The 20520-nt window shown below is 38.4% G+C and overlaps 1 protein-coding gene across 1 annotated transcript in view; it reads right to left on the bottom strand.

The window, feature by feature from the left end:
• The window catches only part of LOC124629902 (atrial natriuretic peptide-converting enzyme), a 47563-nt gene extending 29160 nt beyond the window's left edge, over positions 1 to 18403 (bottom strand). The window contains exons 1-5 of the mRNA XM_047163567.1: positions 18324 to 18403; positions 8853 to 9060; positions 8099 to 8764; positions 4405 to 4545; positions 3163 to 3357 (exon numbers count right to left, since the gene is read on the bottom strand). Coding sequence (XP_047019523.1) covers positions 3163 to 3357; positions 4405 to 4545; positions 8099 to 8764; positions 8853 to 9060; positions 18324 to 18376 — 1263 coding nt within the window. The 5' untranslated portion in view covers positions 18377 to 18403. The remainder of the gene's footprint in view (positions 1 to 3162; positions 3358 to 4404; positions 4546 to 8098; positions 8765 to 8852; positions 9061 to 18323) is intronic.
• Positions 18404 to 20520: the final 2117 nt, after the last annotated feature.

Below are 20520 nucleotides of genomic sequence, written 5' to 3'. Positions count from 1 at the left end.
CTAGCACGACACCGCGAGCCGATACAGTACTGGTCTATGTTGGTTTTTAACTCGCTGGTATATCGCATTTAATTTTATCCTAAATTAACTATTGTGCTTTTAAAATTATTATTAGAATCAGTGTATACCCCAGATCGGGGTTCAAGTACCTGACTACCTCCAGTGCACGTACCGTAGTGCACCTACCCTAAGTGCACCTACCTACGCGCTTGTCTACCTACGTGCCTGTGTCTACCTCCGTGCCTGTGTCTACCTTCGTGCCTGTGCCTACCTACGTGCCGCGCCTATCTACGTGTCCTGCATCTACCTGCGCGTCCGGCATCTACTAGCGCGCTGCACACTTACCCCGCCTGACCGCTGCCGAGCTGCCTGACTATACAGGGTAGTAGTGTTCTATAGCGGGCCAGAACTTAACGCGAGCTCGATTATTCTAAACCCACTCCCGGCTCTGCCGATCTTTTCCTAGAATATAGACTTTTATACCATTTACTAATTTTTTTTTATTTTTCTACCTACTAGACTACCTACCACTACACTAAACGTTACAGCCATAAACACCTCAACATTCTCAAGTTTGAAATAAAGTTTGAAATGTATGCAACAAAACCATGTTTAAGCAATGAACGCCTATATTCCCGCCGCCCATCACCAGCATGTGTTTCCACTTCAACTGTTGCAGATAAGAACACCTATTTATTTCCCTTTATGAGGCAAGGACGACGTAATGCCACGATTTAATAAACATTGCTCGTTAAAAAGGGAGCTTTAGAGGCTGACGCTGATATTTTACTTGTCGAGCCAGCATTGTTTCCGCGACAATGATTGATTCGCGCGCGAAAGGGTTCACTTAATGGTTATTGATGTCGCCTCGTCATTCGCTGTGGTCGGTTGCGGGTACCGTGGTGAATGAAAACGTTCACGTATCATTCTTTGTTTGCGGTAATGTAAATCCGATAAATGTGTTTCTGGTAATTAAAAGAAACGCAGTCCATTTAGCTTGAATGGGTGATAATGATGTTGAAAAGTTGGCCTAAATCAATGGTACTGTTTCACCATTCGTGAATTTTGGATGAAGCAACTATAAGTTTTAGGATCAATAATTTCAAATTCCAATACTCAATACTCATCCCAAAAGATTTTTAAATCTAGCGCACAAACAAAATAAATCTCCACATTAAAAAAAAAGTGGTAGTGGATACATTTTCTATTCAGAAAATTTTGCATATACTTGTCAAATTACCCAACACACAAAAAAAAGTAGTTAAAAAATGTCCACATTCGTATGATATAGCTAATGACGGCGCGGGCGAGGCGTGCCCTGACACTTGGAGCAGAGATTAGCGCGCCCGCCGGAGAGCACACAAATTAATTGGCCTATAAGCCCTTTGATCTGCGCCTACTAGGTTTTCGATCATTTTCACTAAGAGGATTTTGAAGAAACTTCGCTGTATGGAGTTTGATAGGTTCGGTCGGAGGTAAATGATCCTGATATTGTACGATAAAGACCTTATAATCTAGTCTACGCACGATTTATATTTGCACGCTATTTACATTTTTGTGAGACACAATGGTAGAGGGTCAATAATACTTCAGATATATCTAGTGATGCCTAGATTTTAAGATTACTGTAATGTAGGTTACATATATTTTCGTCGGTTTTGTCAACAATTAAAGATCCTGTCTTCGCTAAGTATTAGTAGTTCTTTATTACAATGCGTTAGGTCCAACAGAACCAAAAATATTATCGGCATTCAAGACCATTTTAATTCTCGTCAAAATGAAAAATCTCACAGGTCGGCTAATTAACGAGCCGCTGAGCCCGCCAAATGTCTGTTTAAGCCTGTAAATGGTATTTTAACGATTCACCTTGGATTCGGGCCATTAAACTTATTGCCCAGCTATAGGCTGGCGTCTTTAGACCTTTGTACCCCTTGAAACCTGATTGATTTGAGACATTATTTATTACCAGCTGCGGTTTCATTGATTTCCTAAGACTAGGTACTAATTTATGTACCCGGACTAAAGTTTTGTGAATGTCCAGGACCCCGAACGAGACAACAGTTTTTTTTTTGTGTTCACAGTAAAACAAAGTCCTGATCAAATGAAAGCACCAATTTCATGGAAATCATTTCGGCAACTCTGCCTCCAAAGGCTTAACTAATAGCTAAAGTCACAATTGATAAGGCCTGCAGTTCCATTACAGTAGTCAATAGTGATTAGGCTCGGTTAGCACAGAGAGCGTTACTAGGAAATGTGCATGTACTGTCCGTCAATACTCATTACTGGTGCTGAGGTTCGATTCATTTGGATTACCTCTCGCATTGATGTTAGGCAGCAATCCAGATTCAACTTGAATTGTGGAACTGATAGCATTATTGATAGTGGCTTTGTGCCTCAATAGATAGGTGGTTGAATACTGGTAGCATGAATTGACTGGTTATCAGAACATCATAGCCTAAATACTAGGTAACACGATCCCCTTTGATGCAATTAATTAACAGTCTTTCTTGGTTCCGACTTCTTTTATTGAGCTTTTTTTAAACGAAGCGAACGTCGCCTCTTACGATATTAATTAATAACGGAATATTTACAAAACCTCGAATCACTTATCACTTAGCAAACTCAATTTCCCGTCGTCTGTTTGTTCGTACGGCAATTAAACTAATACGGCTAGCAAACGAAACTCGTCCAATTTCAAACTTGACGTATCGAAACGTTTGACTTGGTTTATTTGTCTTGTAAACAAGTCCAGGGATGTATCAATATAATTATGTATTTGTGGATATCTCCACTAAGCTAACAGGCACTTTTCGGGGAATCTCTTAAATACTGTTAAGTAAACCTCACTATTAGTGAGTATTTAATATGCTAACTTGTTTTGCTTTATGTAGCTCGATTAATTAATCTCTCCGCCACATCTTTAGCCTTTAATCCTGCAGATACAAGCAAAATATTTTGACGCATCGCACACAACCTAAATTAATTAATAATTTGCGAAAGATGATCGTCCTGATAAATAGAATATATCGTTTTTATGTAAAATATGTTCTTACAATTTTTAGGTGCAAAAGAGTACTTAAAGATGATCACGTCCGGTAGTATGGGATCGCCGTCGAGGATGACGATAATTAATTAGGCTTGTTATCAAAAAAAAGTTCAAACCTGCTGAGCATCCCTCTGTCCGAAGTGTCCGATGTAATTAGGGAACACGGTGAAATTGTATGGTATCCTGTGTTGCTGGCAGAAGTTCACGATGACTGGCAGACAGACCCCGGGCGCCGGGTTCCTCGCGCCGGGCGGGTCGGTGGGTGCCGGCCACGTTACCACTGTTGATCGGTTCACCACTTGTGATACGTACTGGGGACAAGGGGATAAGTTCAATACAGGATAGTTATCATCGTAAAGAAGATGTTGAGATGTTTTTGAGTCGAACATAAATGTGGAATTTACCCCAAGTACACGCAGAACTTACAGAAACACAAAGGCATATAAAAGCTTGAATTCTCCAAAAAGCTGAAACTTTCAAGAAACTACTTTCTTAAGAAAATCTTTTACACTGGAAGCCAAAAAACAATATGTATCCACAAGAACGCGTCGCGCACAATGTGCCTATTGTGATAATTCGCACAAAACAGACAAAGCGCCAGGTAAGACGGAATTGTTGGCCACCGCCTGAGCGCGACTTTGAGCAACGCCCACAATAATTGTTTTGTTAGCTGAGCTTTACCTTTCCAACGTTTTTGAGGCTGGAATGGCTTTCAGCTGAACACAAGCGGTTCTGTAATTGAGTTGCTTCTTTTTGTTGATTTTTTCAGTAAGGAGTGGCGTGCTCCATAGTGAGAAAATATTCAAAGTTTGTTTGAACGAGTTGAAGCCAGGGGAAATAAAAGCAAAAGTTACGTTGGCACGGTATGTTCCGAATTTATAAAAGTTTACACATTGTCATGAATAGTATTAGGGCTGATAGAGCTTGAAGATATAAAAGGGCCATTCCATTTATGGAATTGTGGTTTTTTGACATCGACTGTACAAAAACAACTAAAACGAGCAGTTTTTAACTTGAATAAAAGGTAAGTAGGTACTATTTAGGTAAAAATTATAAAATCAGTGTTCTTTTACACTGAATATAATAATAAAACCAAGTTGCTTTTGAACCCTAATTATGTACTCTAGGTCATGCACAATATCAGTTGCTTAGAACTCATTTACTAAACTCATTGAACCCTTCCTACATGTATAATTTTGTTTGTTTGACAGTATAATTCAACAAACCAACGTAGGATTCGAAAAGTATACTCTTGCAGAGCAGTCTACCTGCGTTCTTCCCGATGCCCAATGTGTTGCCGGCCTATGGTTACTATTCCCTAAATATTGTGACTCCGATCCACTTAAGTAGTTACTCACCTGTACTGCCGGGTTAGCTCTGAAGTAGGCGAAGAGCGCGCCGGTGATGGCGAGGAGAGCTACTGCATTCAGTGCCAGCTGCATCAGTCTGAACTTGTGGGGGTTCGGGTCTGTGCTCGCACCCCGCATGTCACGGAGCATCTGGTGGGAATATAAACTATATGAGTAAGGGTTTTGCAATTCGTGAATAAAATATATTAGAAAAGTATGTGTGCATCAAACTATCTGGGTGATATAGAAATCTAACATAGTTTAGTTTGAGATGGTTATAGTTTTCTCGAGTGAAGTAATTTAATATCATTTTGAAAAGCTTGAGTGAAACCGCTAGACTATATAGAATCAATTTTCACACCATAAAAGTAGGTGTAAATACTCTTTGTGCAAGAATCCATAGGACAGTAACTGCAGCTTGCAAAAGGAAAACTCCTATCATGAAAATATGGAAACTATCAAACTTTGTAGCGAGCAACCGATACTGTTATAATCTTTCCTAACTGTACTTGGACGATTAAGTTAAAGCCTGCAAGTCCTGCGCACTAAGCCGATTGCTTCCCTGCAGCCGACTGGAGCCGACAGATGCCGAATAGTTCCGAATGGTCCCGATTGTAGGTAGCTGCTAACAAAAGGCTGCAGGTACAGCTTTCAAATTGTTAAGCAGAACTTTGGGTAAGCTGATGTACTCAATGTTAGCTTTGGAAGTAACCAAGTGAAGATGCAGAAATATATTTTCTTGTTGTTTCGTGTTGTCTACGTAATTTTCAATTTCCGAGTGATTTCTCGGTAAAACAGACCAACTCCATCTCCGAGTGCATTTCAGGTTGCAACTTTTTGTCTGAAAGAACCCTTTGCTTTGCATGCTAAAATCATATTTCTACTTATTACAGTCATCAACAAAAGAAATTGTCTAAAAATGGAATAGTTACGTCAAACTATGTCATTGCAAACAGTAGTTATTCATAGCTGGTTACCGTTTTGGGCAAAAAGGATTTATCTGTAGTTGCAGTAACATCATGAATGGCGCTGTGAGCGTACTACGATTGTTTCATATTGAATACGAGCCCGCTTTGTGGACTCGACGCAGATATAATTGTTACGTCGACTCTATTCACAATGCTCACATTTCAAATAGCTCCTTGTTTTCAGGTTTTGATACGGAATTAAGGTACGTTTGCGAACAATGAAGGCTTAACTTTGATTGTTTGGATGTCTTCTTCGAGATTAGCTTTGGATAAACAAGAGTTTTGCCACCTGTACAGGGTGTCCGATTAGTAATGGCTTTGTATGGATCTTGCAAGAATATGGAAATAAGGAAATCTTCTTTTTATAATAATGCTTATATGGCTAACATCATTAAGATAATTATATGTATTTTTTTAAGTAGGTATACCTATGTATATATAAAAAAAAATATATCCCTATTTCACTATCCTGGATTTGTATAAAACTGATACCTAGCTACCATGTAATGCCATCCCTGAATGGCGCCGTACGGGACATTAGCATGCTAAGCACATTCGACAGAGTGACCTACATACGTCAGGTCGGCTGCACCTGATCAACGCGTACTAGATTGTGTACAAGCTCTCCTCAACGATAGGTCTTAGCCTGATTGAATGGGATGCACTTAGGTACTAGTGAATTTAAAGTACGTATTTTGTGTATAGTTAATTTAATTTTACCAAAGTAAAACTTCGAACTAGCCATACAGCGTCTCAGTGTACCAAAAAAGTCAAGACTTGTATAATACAAAGAGATACCTCTTATTAACTCCAAAACAAATATAAATACAAACAGATCCAGCCCGCTGAAAGAAACGACGAACCAACAAAACTCTTTCGCAATACAATACAGAATTACTCCCCCAAGTTATACGGAGAACGGGGCGCAGTCTTGACTCATGTAAACAGTAATATGTGGCCGGGACTGTACACTCCTTCCTACATCTCGTACGGGCGGGCGTACACCCTCCCGCGCAGATACGTATGTGGCGAACGCTGATTAGAAACTTCGAGACTGTGTGTGGAAAACTTAAAAGGACGGACTTTAAGATTTTATTAAGAGTTTATGAGAAGTTTTACTTGCTTGTGTGGGTGCAAGACTCCATCAAGAGTTCGTCTTTTGAGCAAATATTTGCAAGTTTTTGTGAATCCTCGTTATTTGTCAGATGTACTATCTTTTTTAGGAGAATATTATTGTAGGTATTGAACGATTAACCAAAACTACATACACATTTATTTCCGAAAGAAAAATCGCAAAACCTAACTAATTTCATATTCTACTAATAGGTAAATATCCCGATAGATCGCAAATGTATTCACTACCTGCAAGTCAAAATGCACTTTTATTTTATCCTCTAGCAGTTGATCTGCATAATAAATAGTCAAGAACTGAAATGAAACCATAACCAGATTCAGCGTAAATAGTTAGTATTTTAATAATAAATGTTCCAAGGTAGCAGCCAGCGGTTGATTTTCCAATAACAATCCATCTCCGTCAGGCGGGCGAACCTCTGGGCATCGCAATCAGTTTCTCGATTTATTTGATATAATCTTATAATCTCAGGATTAGGACTCTACAGCCTCCCAGTGATTGGAAATCGATTTTACTTCCATAGAACTAGTTTATGTTTTCCGGTCAAAATATTCAAATACTTTGCGGATGAGTACAGAAACCGGAATAAATTAAACAGAATATCAATTTAGGAGATAAAGCACCTATGTGTGTTTAATTTAAACCAGATTTGATCGCAAAAAATGAATTTGCACCCTTAATTTATCTTTGGAACTCATACTTAATCTTAAGTTACTATTAAATGAACAAGATAATAATAAAATATTTCCAAAATATTATTGAAACAACTTGCTAGCTAAATTCTAAAAAACAGAATCTATTTCATTTCAGAACACAATACTGAGAACCTAATCTTGAAATCGAAATTTTTCGATACGATTCCCGAGTAACCGAGACGCGACTCGATATAGCAAAGTCCGCTCTCGATTGTGAAGTTGCAGGAATAAGCGAGAAACTGATGCGGTTTTATAATAAAGAAGTATTCGAAATGATATATGACCGTGCAGCTTTTGTTGAAAGATGACCTGTCTCATAATTTCTATTGCAGGTTTGTATTATAAATAATTGTATTACCTTTAAATTGCGGTAAATAAATTGACTCTCATGTTCGAACTTTATATTTAAATTAGTTGGTATAATATTCTTTGCTACCTCCTGTGGTTTGGACACAAGCGGACCAACTGAAGCTTTTACTGTAAACACAGCAAACGCTTAATGCAGCGCAATATTTTAATTACGACGGCGACGCAGCGCTTGCGAGCGACACTTAATTGTTCAGTGGCCATATGTGTCATACGTACACTCGCGCGAAAATATACTCTAACGACTTGTATTTACGGTGCTTTACCAAACGCACAGATTCTCCAACACTTGCTACAAAAATGTTTCTGTAAACGATGTTTTTGCAACCATTTTCGGACCGTGGAGAGCGCAATGTGAAGTGGAAAATACAAACTGACTGATGGAATTAATTGTCTCTGTGTACTGCAGCAGTTTTAATGTTTAAATGTTATGGTAGCACTTAAATTGTTACAGATTAAAAGCCACATTGCTGTTTTGAAAGATGTACTTTTTGTTGATGTCGAACTGTGCCTATAATTATTATTTTGTCATATTTACTCACTCGATGGTGCAAGGACATGTTGCTGCCATTTTGAAATCTGACGATAGTCTGTAGCGAGGCCGGCGTGGACATACTCTTGGTGATGGAGCCGTTTCCCGAGTCTCGGTCCTGCTGTTCCTTGAGTAACAGCCCCCGCGCTATCTTCGCGTTGAGGCTCTTGTTCACATGCTGGTGCGGTAGTAGTGGCGCCTCCATAGTCTTTGTCGTGTATGACGGGGAGGAGGTCTGACTAAACGAGTCCGAAGATACGTTGGAGTCCTGACGGACGCTGATATTAGACCCCGAACTAGGAGACCGTTTCATAGGCTGGACTGTATTCTGAGGGGGTAACGGCGCGGGAGTGAATGGCGTTGAATCAGGAATTCTCTGAGGAGGTGCTCTTCTGGCGGAAAGGGGCTGTGGATTTCTGTTGCAGTCGAGTCGGGGTTGTGGTTGCACTGGGGCGACTGTTCTTCTGTTGCCGTTGGGGTCTACTTGTGGCGTTGTGGTTGGGGGTCTAGGTGGTGTCGGCGGGGGCACGCGGCGGGGCGGCTGCGGGGAGGAGCGGCGCGGGGGCGCGGGCGGCGGCACTGGCAGGGGCGTGGGCGCGACTGTTGCGGTTGTACGCTGTGGCACGGGCGGCGGCTGTGGCTGGACTGGCTGGATTTGTTGCGGCGGTGGCTGGAGCTGCACAACAAAAACATAAGTTTGGCATTTAGATGTTCACTGAACACTTGATAGTAGACTACAAGTACACGGCAAATGATGTAGAGACCTTCATAATAGGCCTTGGCGGTGCAATCCTGGAAGGTGGGCAGTAGGGCAGCGCGTCGGACGGGCAGTACACGAAGCCCGCGGGCCGCTGCGGCTGCGCGGGCGCACACGCCGCCGTGGAGTGTCGCCGTGGCGTGCCGGCGCTCGGTCGGAGCAGTTCTAGAAGTTTCTCACCTGGAGTCGCTGCCAGGCTGCCGGCGCGTCCACACCTGAGGACAATGTCATAATTAAATCTACTGTCTTTTTTGTACATTTGCCTTCTGATGAATTTACTTATTCATGCCAACATCAAATACATTTTTACCACTTCCTATCTTTGCAACACAATCGCCTTTTTGTAAAATGTCTGACGATCTCATACGGCAATACCAGGCATTTGAACGGTACGAACAGTCGAGCAGAATTGAACGAAAACCATTAAAATGGAAGCTTTAAAACCTATACACAGGAATGCCATCAGCGACAGTATAGTCGGACGCCATCAGGCAGTGCTGAATAGAATTCATTGCAATTGTTACATCTAACCATTTGACGTCACACGAGTATTGATTCAGCGGGAACCGTTAACGACTGTTTCGCCGAATCTATGCTGATACTGCTGTGTGAAGGTATGGACTCAACTTTGAGAATTTGGTACAGAAGAATAGATGGGCAATCTATAAAGTACGTACCATGTAATAATATGAGTTTTGGTGTTGTACTGTTGTTACTTAATGAGGTTAGAAGTATGCAGTGGATTTTAATAAAATCATTCAATTGCTTATGGTGATTATTGAAATGGCAACCTAAGCTCCGGGCTTTTTAGGGTTCCGTACCCAAAGGGTAAAACGGGACCCTATTGTCTTCGCTCCTCTGTCCGTCCGTCCGTCCGTCCGTCTGTCACGAGGCGGTATCTCATGAACCGTGATAGTTAGAGAGTTGAAATTTACAGAGATGATGTATTTCTGTTGCCGCTATAACAACAAATACTGAAAACTAGAATAAAATAAATATTTCGGGGGGCTCCCATACAACAAACGTGAATTTTTTGCTCATTTTTGCTCGATATCTATAAATATACATAGAATATTAGTTTGGATGGTACGGAACCCTACGTGCGCGAGTCCGACTCGCGCTTGGCCGGTTATTAATTTGCATATTTTTTTGGATGACAGCGAGTAAGTTTATCTTCTAACAAATTTCAAAAGTGTTAAAAGATCGGGATCGCTTTCCGATTAATAACTAACCACTCTAGACTAAACCACCTATGAAAACCCTAAACCGTACAAGCCCAGTGTCCAACCCTCGGACTACCAAAGTCAACAGTGTAAACTCGCACAAACACCCGGATGGCCGGCACTCGGCCGGTCCGGTCGGCGATTACACGTCCGCCGCTCAATGGATGTAGGCCACTGCAATTCAACCACTCGCCGGCTAAGCGGGGTGCGGAATAAATTATATGTGTTCATCTTACACGTATATGGGAGCTCAACGTTTAGTAATAGGTAGCAGAATTAATTGCTATCAAAAGTGCATTTATACACTACATGTCTTTTCATGACTTTGGTTGGGAATGTGCTGTTAAGTTTTGAATCGACTTGGCACAGAAGAGGAAGTTATCAATTCCGATGTTTATATTTTCTTTAACATGTATTTTTTTCCGAAGAAATAGACGTGTCAGCGTTGCAGCTTTTGTCCGTTGCAGTTAAATTGTTCATCAATACTCCAACACAAGATAATACAACCGGGAAAACCGTTATTGCTTATACTTCAACCAGTAAACCCACCAGCATAACTGATCACAACAAACAAACAGACATTCATTGTCGTACCTACTCACTGTCCGTCACACGACATACATCAGACGGACGGGAACTGCGTGACGTCACCCGGTGATCATAGTTCCGGTTAATGAACGTCGCGAGCCGGACACGGCACTGCCAGTGGAGTGGACACTGTCAGTGGGTATGTGCCTGAATAATGTATTGGACAGGTGGGATGTAAGGCTGCTGTAATGAGCATCTGCATTATAAATACATAGTTTGTAGTGTATTGCAGTTTTTTATGCTATTGGCTTTTGTATGGGATTTTGTATGCACTTCCAATTGCATCTTGTATGTAAAGAAATTGTCTGTATTGCAAACACATTGCACATCTTTTCTTATGATTATTTTTGGATTGCACCATCGACATGCTTAAAATTAGATACAACATACATACCTGAATACTACCACATAAGGAAATCAGTCTCACTATTTAAATAAACAAATTTTACACAATTGCATGAATAAACATTGATTTTAAACTAAACTTTGTATTCCTATAAAGTTAGTGAACAAATAAATCAACAGCCGACAGTTCAGGCGCAAAATCGTTAATTTGTTAAATACCTTCAGAACTCCTTGCGTAGAACTTGCTAGAACATACTACTTAACACTTTAACTCCCAAAGCTAATGATAAACGCTTACTAATTGGTTAGGCACTATGTCGCTTCACGTGTTCTGTTGTTGAAGAATCTATAGTGAGTAGATAATATTTGGTCCCCAAAGTTAATAGAAAACTTATTGATATTTATGTTTTTTTTTTTTATTGCAACTTTATTTAATCCATTTTTGTTGAGGTGCACGCAACTCAGATTTTAACTCATAGGCGTAGTAAAAGAACGACGGCAAGTCCAATCTACCTGCAATTGTCCCCATACCATCTAGGAAAGAATTCCTAACCAAATTATTTGTTTACATTGTAAAACCACATAGAAATCCGGTGAAAACTCGAGAAGGTTCTGTTCCAGCCATTAAGGGGGTAAATGGAGCGAGTAATGGGGGCTGCTGATTACATGCCCGTAATGAATCGAATGCCGCCGCTTTGATTTCACCGCCGGCCGGCAAGCGCTTCGATTTAATCAATTTTGTTGGTTTTACAGCGGATTTGTAAGTTGTTTTTTTAGATTGGTTGGGATGTGACATTCTATCTGCGGTTAAGCTATGTGCACACGAAACTTTTTAGGTAAGGACCACCCCTGCTATTTTCTCGCTTACTACTATGACAATTTGTAGTAATATCACTTCAGAATATCTATTTAGACTCCTGTAGGTAAATAAAAAAAAAGTATCTGGATTTTTTAGAAAGTTAGGTGTCAAATATGTAGGTAAAGTAAATAATTTTACTTTGTATACCAATTGAACCCTTCACCCTGTTAGCATCTGGAAATACTACTACAATATATCAAGACAGTTGTGAACTCAGCCGGCCTAACAGGCCTAATTCTCTTCCCTTTGTCTGACAGGATATTAATCTAAACAGCGTCACCGGTTGTGACGTCACGCCGATGATGATAAGCAACGATGACGTAAACTCTGCGAGGAGGAAGATGGGTAGTACTTAGGCGGATCTCACACTGTCTCCACAGCTAAAAGAGAATCGAGTTATTGTCAGTGAGTTGAGTGTGTTCCACTGCACGTGTTTTAAATACAAAGCAAAGTAAGTAGGTACGATTAAAACAGTAGCACGGGAGTTGGTGCGTGGATGTATGTAATCACCCTTATAATGGGAATGCGTTAAATGTTTTTGGAGTGTCATTCATTATTGTTAAGTAATCCATAACTACTCAATATGACAGTTCATGTAGGCTAGAAGGTACAAAGTAAACGTCTAATAAAGTATGATTTTTTAACACCAATCAAGAATTCCACTAGCGCACTACGAAGTTTCACCGCTCCTGAAGTGGAACAATTAAGAAAATTAAATTTGCCTGTACCAGAAGACGGAGACATGGGGGGCCCTCCCCCCTCGTTGGCAAACTTAACGCTCGCAAATTGGTGTGATTAATCGTGTTCCCACAGAAACATGTTACGGAGGACGTTTCGGCGATGTCGCGACTATCCGATGATAAAATAAATAATTGTAATGTTTCTGAACGAATAATTGAATTGGTTTTATTGGGTAGAGCTTCGTGGAAATTATTTTTGAGCGTGAAGAAATGGGTATTGGTAGTGTTTGTAGTGGCTACTTAATAACTTTACCAAAAAGGTCGGCTCTTTATATCATTAAACTATGCAGTTGAAGTTTGAAAAAAAACTTAAAAAGGTATTTGTATGAGAGGCATATGCCCTTTTAGACTATGAATCTATACTATTTCTATAACATATAATGTCACAACCCTGTATATCCCTGTGTATCCTGCACTCGGAAACATTGATTACGTATAAACCGAACTTGCATATTGTTTACCCATAATCATTGTATTTCACAACCCTCTCTCCGAGTCGGGGTAAAAATATGCACAAACATCGCGCCTCGCAGATTGCCGGTATCATACACCCCATAGTTTATGTTCCCAAGTTAAAATCACCGCGTAACTTGCTAGTGGGGCTTATGTAAATTTAATATCAACAAATATTCTTGTAAATGACTTGGAGCCCTTCCAACTGCCTCTAATGGAATGAGCACGTACCTTCCGGAAAATGCCGAGCGTTTTTGAGAGTTTTCAAAATTTGTTTGTGATTAGGTACTTGAAGTTTTGAATTTGGTTATCGTGAACGAGTGTTTCTTTAGATTTTATTTACCTTGTTTTAAGATGATTTTCTTGGCATTTCTAATATTTACTTGCGATAAGCAGAAGGAGGTTGCCCGGGTAACTGGGTTGAGGAGGTCAGGTAGGCAGTCGCTCCTTGTAAAACACTGGTATTTAGCTGAATCCGGGTAGACTGAAAGCCGACCCCAACATAGTTTCGAAAAGGCTCGAGAGATGATGAAGCAGTAGGAGGTTGTCGTTTGCTATACAGGCCAGTATAAAATTACATGTTTTTATTTCGATCATGTGGGCATTCGATATTCGATGACTTTAAACGTTGGAATGCTTACCTATTTTGAAACACTCAAAAAGTCGTTCCTGTATACATACAAATATAAATCCCTGTTTAGGTGCTCCGGGGCCAATAGATCAAGCCCCCTGGCTTATGACGTCACTAAATGGGGGATATTTGTCACATATACAAAGGAGTTGTGATTAATTGCTGTTCAGAGGTTATGTTAGAATTGTTAATACCTGCGGGGTGAATACTTGGCGAGGGATGCTACGAAAACGGCATGTTATTTAGCCTGTGACATATCTCTGTAACTGTAAAAAATAAAGCAATTGAACCACAAATTGAATTAATTGAAACTGATGCAAGCGAGAGAAACAGCTTGTAAAACATAAATTGTATATTCATGTATTCAATTATTACAGAGTTATTTTGCAAAATAATTGTTGGTTGTGGTTTAACGCAGGTCAACTTGAAGTTTAAAATACATAATACAATATGCCAGTTGGAAAACATATATATTTCAGTTTGGTACAAATATGTACCAAACTACAAACATATATGTTTGTTCTACTAATAGATATCATAAACAGAAGTTGCAGACCATTTATAATATCGACTATTTAAGTGATACCAACACGGAACACGCTTGGCAACAAACTCCCACACTAACCGTAACCACAATGAAATAGTTATTACTGTCACAGTTTTAATTGTCGGAACTTATTACACTATGAATTACGTTGATTTGCCTATCGACTTTCAATTTAAACTTTCCCAACAGACAAATCAGAAAGTTTGTTATCAATCTTGGATTTCTCGAAAAACTTGGGAAAACCAATCTCTATGAGTTTTGCGGGAACTCTGACAGAATTATAAGTTCCTATTACGAGGTCAATATACTTTGGATTTAAGCTGATGCATTGCGAGACTTTTCTTGATATATTGCGAGATATACCTATAAAATTAAAAGATAGTATATTTAATCAAATTTTGTTTTATTCGATGCAGATATTCTTATGTTTATATTATATGTCTATTGAGCAAATGCTGGCCACATTTTGGCTAACAACAATTTCATACTAGTACTATTAACTGAATAGCGTACAACTTTAACCGCATAGCGTTGCTGTTCACTTCAGCTGCAGTCAGTCACTCAACAAATAACTACTGGAAAGTAAAATACAACTATAACAGCTCAACACAAATTGTACAATTCAGTTGCAGATTTAAAATTATAATTGTTTAATTTTGCTTAAGTAGCCGCACATAAATATACTTACCTCATCTGTTATGATGCAGCTAGGTACCAGTGTTTTACAAGGAGCGACTGCCTATCTGACCTCTTCAACCCAGCTACCCGGGCTACCCAATACCCTTGGTAAGACTGGTTGTCAGACTAACTGGCTTTTGACTACCCGTAACGACTGCCAGAGAAAAATATACCTACAAATAAATATTTTTTAGATTACTACGTCGTAGCCATCGTAGCTACATTGACTACGCCGTAGCAACAACAGCCACAAAATTGCGTAGTACAATGTTTAGAATACATAGAATGTATCTGTGTGCAATCAAAGTTAATTAAAAGCTTAGAGCTTTGTTTGAGCTATAAACTGTCCGGTGAGGGTTCCCATCTAAGTTGTGATGAGAGATGCCAGGTGGAACAGATTATACGCTGAGATGTCAACGCCCGTGGGTACCATTGTGATTTTAGTGGTAACAAAGTTACTATTGGTTTGCAAAAGTAAAGTTTTTGAATAACAGGTGGAAGATTTATGGTAATAATACTTTTACACTTTTGAATAAGAATATCTCTCTCTTATAATAACATAGATAGATAGATAAATTATGGTAAAACGCTTTTTTCTTGCAAATAATAATTTTCACTATAATAATTCAAACTGCAGTTCAAAATGCTACCATAGTTTTGCTATACAATAATTTTTCTACATTTATATAAAAAAAAAACATTGATTCGTCATCGCAAATAAGAATAATGTTAACCGATCAGGGTAGACTCACATGGAACCTTTTCACCCGATCGTCAGTTGTTGATAAAATAACCAAATATTTCGTATGTGTTGTTTACTTTTAATTATGAATGGGAAGCGAATGCAGGCTGTCCACACAATGCTTATTTTTGTTTTATAGCTTTTGTTTCAATGTAGTGCGTGTGTCGGGGAAATTGAATGATAAAATTGAGAGCGTTTTTACGTGATAGCAACTTTTTCAGGAAATGGTTTATACTGTATTTCTGGAACTGTACAACCTCTTTCTTAAAATATTAATGCTACTGTTTATTTATTTCTTTTTGTTGTGTGGTTTAATTTCACATTTTCAAAATACTCTTAGTTTACCATCATCGCTCACTACCACTTTTCACACAATAAGTCAATAATGCAATTGAAAAAAAAAACAATTACACAGAATAATGTGTATACTGTATATACTTTACACTGAAGATATCATATACATTAAAATCTCACCCTCCCAGTCTTCAGTATAAAAAACATCGTAAAAAATTATCAATCAGTTTCAATACAAAGTAAAACCTACTCGCATGTTTTATATTCTTCAGAACTTCATGAACTGTTACAATGTGTATTTTGTTTGTTGATTTACAGAATTCTATCGATAGGTCACTGACCTGCAACGGTACGTACTTTGATGAAAAATGGGATACGAATGTATCCAGCAGTGTGCTTTAATATTTTGTTCACGGCGGTTGAGTGTTTCTATTGGTCTATTTCGTACAGCGAATGGATTTATGTATCACGATTTGTAACCAAGTTATATTTTACACACAGGTTTCGCCCGAGTTCAGTGGACACTACTTCGCCTGCCCGGATAAAGTAAGTAGCATATAGCCTTTCTCGATAAGTTAGCTATCTGACACTGAAATAATTTTTCAAATCGATCCTATATTTTCTGAGATTAACGCAAGTAAACAAACCTCAGCTTTATAATATTTGTAAACCTATATTTGTTTTGTCAAAGAAAGAAAATGCTTTACAATTTTTCCAAAGTAAGAAAATGCCACAATATTCTTATCGGGTTTTCCTGTGGAGTAATAATAAGGCACGTTTCTGCGTCGGACAGTCCGTTCTGCTGGAAACTTGGCAAAGTCTTGCTATATTAGTTTGCTGGGCAAACGATGATGCAACTGTTGCAATCGACCTCATAGTTTCACTTTATCAGTCGGGTTGGAAAATGTTCTGGTTTCATGAATTTTTGTTGCCATGTTTGTAAAAGGCGAGGATGTTAGGATATCTAGTAGAAACATATTGGTTATGTATTAGCTTATGAACATTTTTATTAACCCTTTGTATGTCGGAGCGTATATATACGCGAGACACAATTGATTTTCTATTGTTTCACAATTAGCGACATACCTACAATCACTTAAAAAAATATGAAACAGAACTGCCTACCTCTATATAATGTACCTAGTAGGTATTACAGAGGATTTTTATACAAATTAAATATTGTCTTAAAATCCTCAAAATATTCAAAATAAAACGATACATAAGTTAAACAACACCAATAAAACATAAAGTTTTCAACAAATCCGTTTAATTAAAACACAAGACTAAAGTTTCCTCAATAAGAACGTCCCGCGGCGTGGCGCGGCCGTTGCGTTGGCGTGGCGTTGTCGTGGCGTGTCGGAGCTTTACAAAGTAAACTACAAGATCTGTAACTAGATTACTGAAGTTTTAACTCTGTGTAACCTTTGTTTCGATGACCTACAGTTCAAACTGATAAATAAATGTGATACAACTGTATTACCAATTCCTAATGTTGTTATGAAGGGATAAAGCAACATTACGATGTTCTTACTTATGCGTAGTGTTTAGGAAGAGATAATAATCATATAAGTAGGAATAAGTTATTGTTTATTGGATACATTTGTTATTGTAGTAAGTACACATGTATTCCGAAAACCACTATACTGTTTATTTTTTTGCTAACCACTATGTAGCCTAGCCATTATTTATATTATCTCCAATATATTTTATTTTTCTGAAGTCTTAAAGAATTTAATTACCTTATGGTTAAAACATAGCACACTAGGGCAATACTCAGTAAAAACTAATGCGTATAGAAGCTTAACCTTTTTATACAGATAAAAAAGAATGGTTAAGATAATGCTTTGAAGGATAATATTTCGAATTTTAACACAAGATCCTTAAGTATCCTTAACTTTGCATAATTGGGCAAGGGTCTCGCTCCATCGCTCCTCTATCTATAATATACAAGATTTTGTATAGCTGCAGAAGACCCGAAATGTAAATCTATTTATAGATTCATCTTGATTAAGCTTTATATAATATGGTATTTTGTATTTCGATCATACATTTCTTCAAGCGTCTAAGCACAAAGCGAGTTAACTATTCTTTATCGCATAAATAAATTACCAATATTAACATTATAAAGCAGAACTGTTTGTTTGGTTGAACGCGCTAAAATGCTTGAAGTATTAGATAGCTTATTTATCGAGGAAAGGCTTTTGGCTACTTGTTATCATAGTCACGGTACGTCTATGAAACCGTGAGAAACAGCGAGTAGGTATCGCTAAAATTGTGCCTTCATTCCTATAATTATTATAACAGTATTTCAGCCAATAAAGATGAGCCATCTTTTCAAAGCTAGGTTCTCATTTGAAGCCAGGAGGTGTTCCACTCACCTTCCCTTGACGGAGTCGTCGTCGTCTGCGGAGGCGTCTCCTTGCAGTTGCATGCCACCCTGCGCCCACGTCACCGTCAGCCAATCTGGAGAGAAGGTACAGGTACAATAAATACTTATGTAGGAAAATCCTCATGATTTAACTTATATGGAAAATCTCATCCTTACGTCCTCTGTGGAAAACCTAATAACGCAAAGATCGGCTGACAGGAGGTCAGATTGAATGTATCGATGTGAATTCTCAGTGCATCCGTGATGTTTGCACCAAGGCAAGTGGCCCGCAAAACCTACCTAGCCAAGGTATATGCCAATGTATGGTTATTTAGACAATGAATCGCTGCAGAGACAGACAATCGGTATTTTTATGACAGATTTTTCACAGAGCACTCAATCTCCGTCTGACGTACTATTTACACTGTTTTCAAAACTGAAATATCCAAAAGATACATTGTAAGCCCCTATATTTACATTACGGAGCACAGATTGTGATAAATATCAGACTGAATCCGAAAGTAACATCAATGATGGATTGAACAAACTTCAACTTGATCGATCCCTAGTTTAAGGATTCCCTTTTTCGATATTTTTCTTTGTTATTTTGTTGACAGCTAAAATAAGAAGGGAATATTTTTTTAACCTTGTGTAAGTTGTACATGTTGAGACATTTTCCGTTTTCTTTTAATATGCCATCGTTGTAATGGAATTTGCAAATTAAACTTAGTTCGATTCCCCAGTCAATATTTTACATCAAAACTCAGGGAAACCATCTCATATTAGCGTGCAATTTTTTTGCTTGCTTGCTTATCAGATAACTTCATTTACTCAAGTAAATACTGATAAGGAAACAAAAAATAATAAAAAAAACTGCCTAAAATTGTCCGTAAAGAAAGGCAGAGTTAAAGAACTGTTCCTGACATTCCCTTGTTAAGAATACGCGCGTTCAATACTACTTCTTGCAATACGGTCGCAGGTTTTTGTGAATAAATAATAATTATAGAACTTAAATTATGAATACGTTCTATAATAATTGCTTAATTTCGAATAAACTGATTATTTCAGGAAATTAAGTAAAACGTTTAAGATTACTTATTATAACCACTGTCAGTTATTTACCTAATATGAATTTCAGTCGGACACAGTCATTGAAAAATATTTACTCGGAATTAAAAACTGATCCCTATTTCGAATTCGTCCCTTTATTTCAGTGGGCGATCTTAAGAGTAGATTTAAGAACTGAAACCTTGTAAACAACCATTTAAAGGGCTGTTTACAAAGGATGTTTACTTGGTTTAAATAAAGATTTACACTCGTAATCGCTTTTACTTTACACTTCAATCAGTTAGATACCTACTTTTATAGACTGTTAGCTTAAACATTATATATATATAATCTTGACTGACTGCTGCTTAAATCACTGCTTATTTAAGGCAATATAGCTAAGAAATCGAAGATTAAGAACGTCAGCAAAAATCGTTAACAAACCCAGCGCAAACTCCTTGTAATAACACAATTACGTGATTATCAAGCACTACTCTTTTCACAAACACTAGCAAACAACCTCAAAGAAATCCAGGTTTTACTTAACAAAAAAAAACTCCCACGCCGTACGCGGGAACTGAGGTCCTTTTCAAAAACCCCCCACGCAAGATACGCTTGAGGAATCAAACAAAAAAGTATCGGGGATACTTTGTACCCGATCGGAGATACCCAGATAACTACCCTCCATCGTAATTGAATTAAACACGGCTAATGGGATGAAGGCACTCGATTCACACAAAAGGACTTCCTCTATATTACTGCGAAGATATACCGGATCATTTAATAAAAGGAATTTTAATAAAAGAGGTTTCTAGGTTAAATGGAGCTGTGTCCTGAGGGCGTTCAAGTGAACAGTTATAGAGGAAAATGAACCAGTTAGTGGGTTATCTGTACGAAGGAAATATTGTTTTGTTTTTTGTTTGTAAAACTCTTAAAGCTCTGAAACTACTAAACTAATTTGAAAAATTATTTTACTGTTTTCAGCAACACTCTTCTCGAGCAGGCTTTATTTTATCCCGGTACGAGCGGTAGTTCCCACGGGACGCGACCAAAACCGCGAGTCAACGCCTAGTTAATTTTAATTGCATTATTTAAGAACTCTATTATGCTGAAAGCAACCTTGTCATTTTGACGATATACGCAGAATTCACTGAAGTCTA

This window comes from Helicoverpa zea, chromosome 1 (genome assembly GCF_022581195.2).
Source record: "Helicoverpa zea isolate HzStark_Cry1AcR chromosome 1, ilHelZeax1.1, whole genome shotgun sequence".
NCBI classification, from domain to species: Eukaryota; Metazoa; Arthropoda; class Insecta; order Lepidoptera; family Noctuidae; genus Helicoverpa; species Helicoverpa zea.
The sequence above is the reverse complement of the archived record's forward strand: the minus strand, read 5'-3'. Positions and strand labels throughout refer to the sequence as shown.